The sequence below is a fragment of the Lipophrys pholis genome (assembly GCF_963383615.2).
Source record: "Lipophrys pholis genome assembly, chromosome: 2".
Classification (NCBI taxonomy): domain Eukaryota; kingdom Metazoa; phylum Chordata; class Actinopteri; order Blenniiformes; family Blenniidae; genus Lipophrys; species Lipophrys pholis.
This window is the reverse complement of record NC_137636.1, coordinates 19,486,677-19,489,643: the sequence shown is the minus strand read 5'-3', so window position 1 is coordinate 19,489,643 and position 2,967 is coordinate 19,486,677. Positions and strand designations below refer to the sequence as shown.

Genomic DNA, 2,967 nt, shown 5'->3' with positions numbered 1-2,967 from the left:
AAAGAAAAGGAAAAGTGAGTGTGTGTATCATTGAGGCAAAGCAGATGTGATTTGCCCCGTAGGGCTCAAATTTTCTTTGAGAGGAAAGGCCGTTATTTCTCTCGGTCTCTCCTCAGATTCCCTTTTCTCCCCTCTCCTTGCTCTGTGAGCGGAGAGCTCAATCTGTTGGAGAATCCCTCTTGCACCGACGACACACGTTTCAGGGTGTTTGGAAATATTGGGAATATCCAGCCTGCTGGTGCAGAGATGCCGGGGAGCTCAGCAAGCAGCAGGGAAAGCCTTGTCCCAATCATTCCCAAATCATTCCACAACAAAGGACAACCGCCCTGGAATTGCTATAATCTCGCATTTTACTGCTGGGCTGCAATGGGCTCTGCTGCGTGCGTGTGTGTGTGTGTGTGTGTGTGTGTGTGTGTGTGTGTGTGTGTGTGTGTGTGTGTGTGTGTGTGTGTGTGTGTGTGTGTGTGTGTGTGTGTGTGTGTGTGTGTGTGTGTGTGTGTGTGTGTGTGTGTGTGTGTGTGTGTGCGCGTGCGCGTGCGTGTGTGTGTGCGCGCGCATTATTCAGTCCGATGATTTGGGGTCAAGCTTACACTTGTTCCTTTGATCTCGTAATTGTCTGGATTTTCTTTCGTCATGTTTTGTGTTTTCAAGGCCTTATTTCCTCCCTGGCAGGTGCTTCAAAATGTGGATGAACTCAAATCTTTTCCTTGTGCAAGAAAGATTATTGGTTTAGAAAATTAAACGTCGTTTGAAAGTGAAAGGAAAACATGTTTTTGTTTCCACATTGTCCTTTAATTTTTTTTTTGCTGTGGAAACAGTTTTCCTCTGCAGCTCTGTGATGAGATCAGTGAGGAGGGACTTCAGAGAGGTCAGGAGATTAAAACAGAGAAAAGAAAGAGGGGAAGCGTGCAGGTTGTGTTGCTTTCAACCTTTCCCTCACCTGTGTCTTTCTCCTCTCCGCTACCCTCCTTTTCTTCATCACTCCTTCTGTCTTCCCCTCTGTGCTCTTTGTCTGATCCCTCCCTCTCCACCTGCTCTTCTCTCTCTCTCCTGCTCTCCCTCCTCGTCCCCTCCTCTTTCTCCGCCCCTCCCTGCAGCCATTGGTCAAACATCCACCAATTGCAGCACCACCGGGACCTGAGGGACTGTATATGCAAAGCACTGCTTAATATTCATGAGCTGCTATCGGGGCTTTAAGTCGTTGATTAGGACAGCAGCACAGCTTTCCGTCCCAACTGCCTCGCTGGCTGGCTGTTTGTGTGTCTATAGCCCCCCTCTCCCCTGCTCTCACATACACACTGCAAACACACGGTCCCTCACATCTACGCACACGCAGAGCTGATCAGTGCAGGCAGCGCAGAGCCTGGTAATTGTATTGCTCCCACCAAGTGGAAGGAAGGACCAAGAGAGAGGAAGACCAGAGAAAGAAGAGGAGGAGAGAGAGGAGACATATAAAAACTTTGCTTTTTTTGATTTTTCTTGCATTTCCCGGAGGAAGTTGACATGGCAATGACCCGGTATCGCCGATGGATTTGGTAGGACGCCCGCTATCCGAGTGTTTTTTAATGCACTCTGAACAAGAGTAGGTAAATTTTACCATTTAATCCTATCCTTTTATCCATCATCCAACTTGTCATTTCCATTGTCTTTCACTGTCAGTGAGTGTGTGTGAGTGACTTTGTGTGCCTGAGTGTGTCAGTGAGTGAGTGAGTGAGTGAATGAGTGTGCTGGTATGCAGCGGAGGTGGCCGGCACCATGTCAAGGTTGTTCCTGCTGTCAGGTAGCACGCGTTCACTGTCTGTCTGTGTGTGTGTGTGTGTGTGTGTGTGTGTGTGTGTGTGTGTGTGTGTGTGTGTGTGTGTGTGTGTGTGTGTGTGTGTGTGTGTGTGTGTGTGTGTGTGTGTACCTGCAGTATCCGGACAACAGCTTTTACTCAGTGGGCAGAGGAGCGGAATATCTGTCCCTCCACCTGGCACACTTACACACACCTGCACATACTTCAACACATCCATATTTATAACATCCAGACACAGTTTCTCCTTCACTTTGTTGTATGTTTTTTAAACATTGTTATACTTTTAGTCAAACTGTCCGCAGTACAACAAAACAGCAACTCACTCAGGACGTTTGTGCATGCGTGTACTTCTTGTGTGTGTTTGTGCATGTGCATGTGTGCTTTGAGTGCGTGTTCGTCCAAGCAGAGAATTGGCGAAGTAACAGGGCATTGAGGTTACAGGAATAACGTAGAGAGACGGGAGGAGAAGGGCCCATAAGAGAGGAGGGAGGAGGACAGGGGGAGAGCAGCGCTCTTAAATGCCAGAGGAGGTAGAATTTCAGACGGGCGGCTCAGCGTGTGGCCCCGCACAGGAATTAGAGACAGTTACACACACAGTCTCACTCACACACACACACACACACACACACACACACACACACTCACACACACACACACACACACACACACACTCGCACACACTCACACACACACAAACAAGTGAAAGCTGCTCCTTTCGCCAGCGCTTTGCTCTTTTAGGTGAAAGACGGTCTTTAAAAGCAGATTAAGTGTTTGGCGAAGCAGACAGCAGCAACTCTATATGTGTACAATTTCAAAGTCAAGCACAAATTAGTGAGTTGGATGGCATTTATAAAGTTTAATAACATCCACACAGTTTGAGATTCCTCAAGAAAAACGAGATGCCTGAAGTGTGTTATTCAGTGAGTTTTCGGCATTCCTTTAGCATGCAGGTGTGAATTGTTTGAAGGCTCTGCTACGGTTCTGTTTGCTTTGATCAAAATTTACAGTGAATAAATATGTATATACATTTAAAAACGATACGTATAGAGGGATCTGGTTCCAAGAAGTGGTGGCTTTAAAGTGAATACATTTGAAATGACTTAAATGAAATCAAAGCTACACCTTTGAGTGTCTTTACAAAGAAGAGTCAGTGGTGGAGAGCAGAGAAGACA

At 46.8% G+C, this 2,967-nt stretch overlaps 1 protein-coding gene across 1 annotated transcript in view; it reads left to right on the top strand.

Moving 5' to 3' along the window:
* Positions 1-1,526: 1,526 nt before the first annotated feature.
* esrrga (estrogen-related receptor gamma a) overlaps positions 1,527-2,967 on the top strand; it is a gene marked incomplete at both ends in the record, with an annotated part of 68,840 nt that continues 67,399 nt past the window's right edge. Inside the window, one exon of the mRNA XM_080458744.1 lies at positions 1,527-1,582. Within this exon, the coding sequence (XP_080314870.1) occupies positions 1,527-1,582 (56 nt within the window). The remainder of the gene's footprint in view (positions 1,583-2,967) is intronic.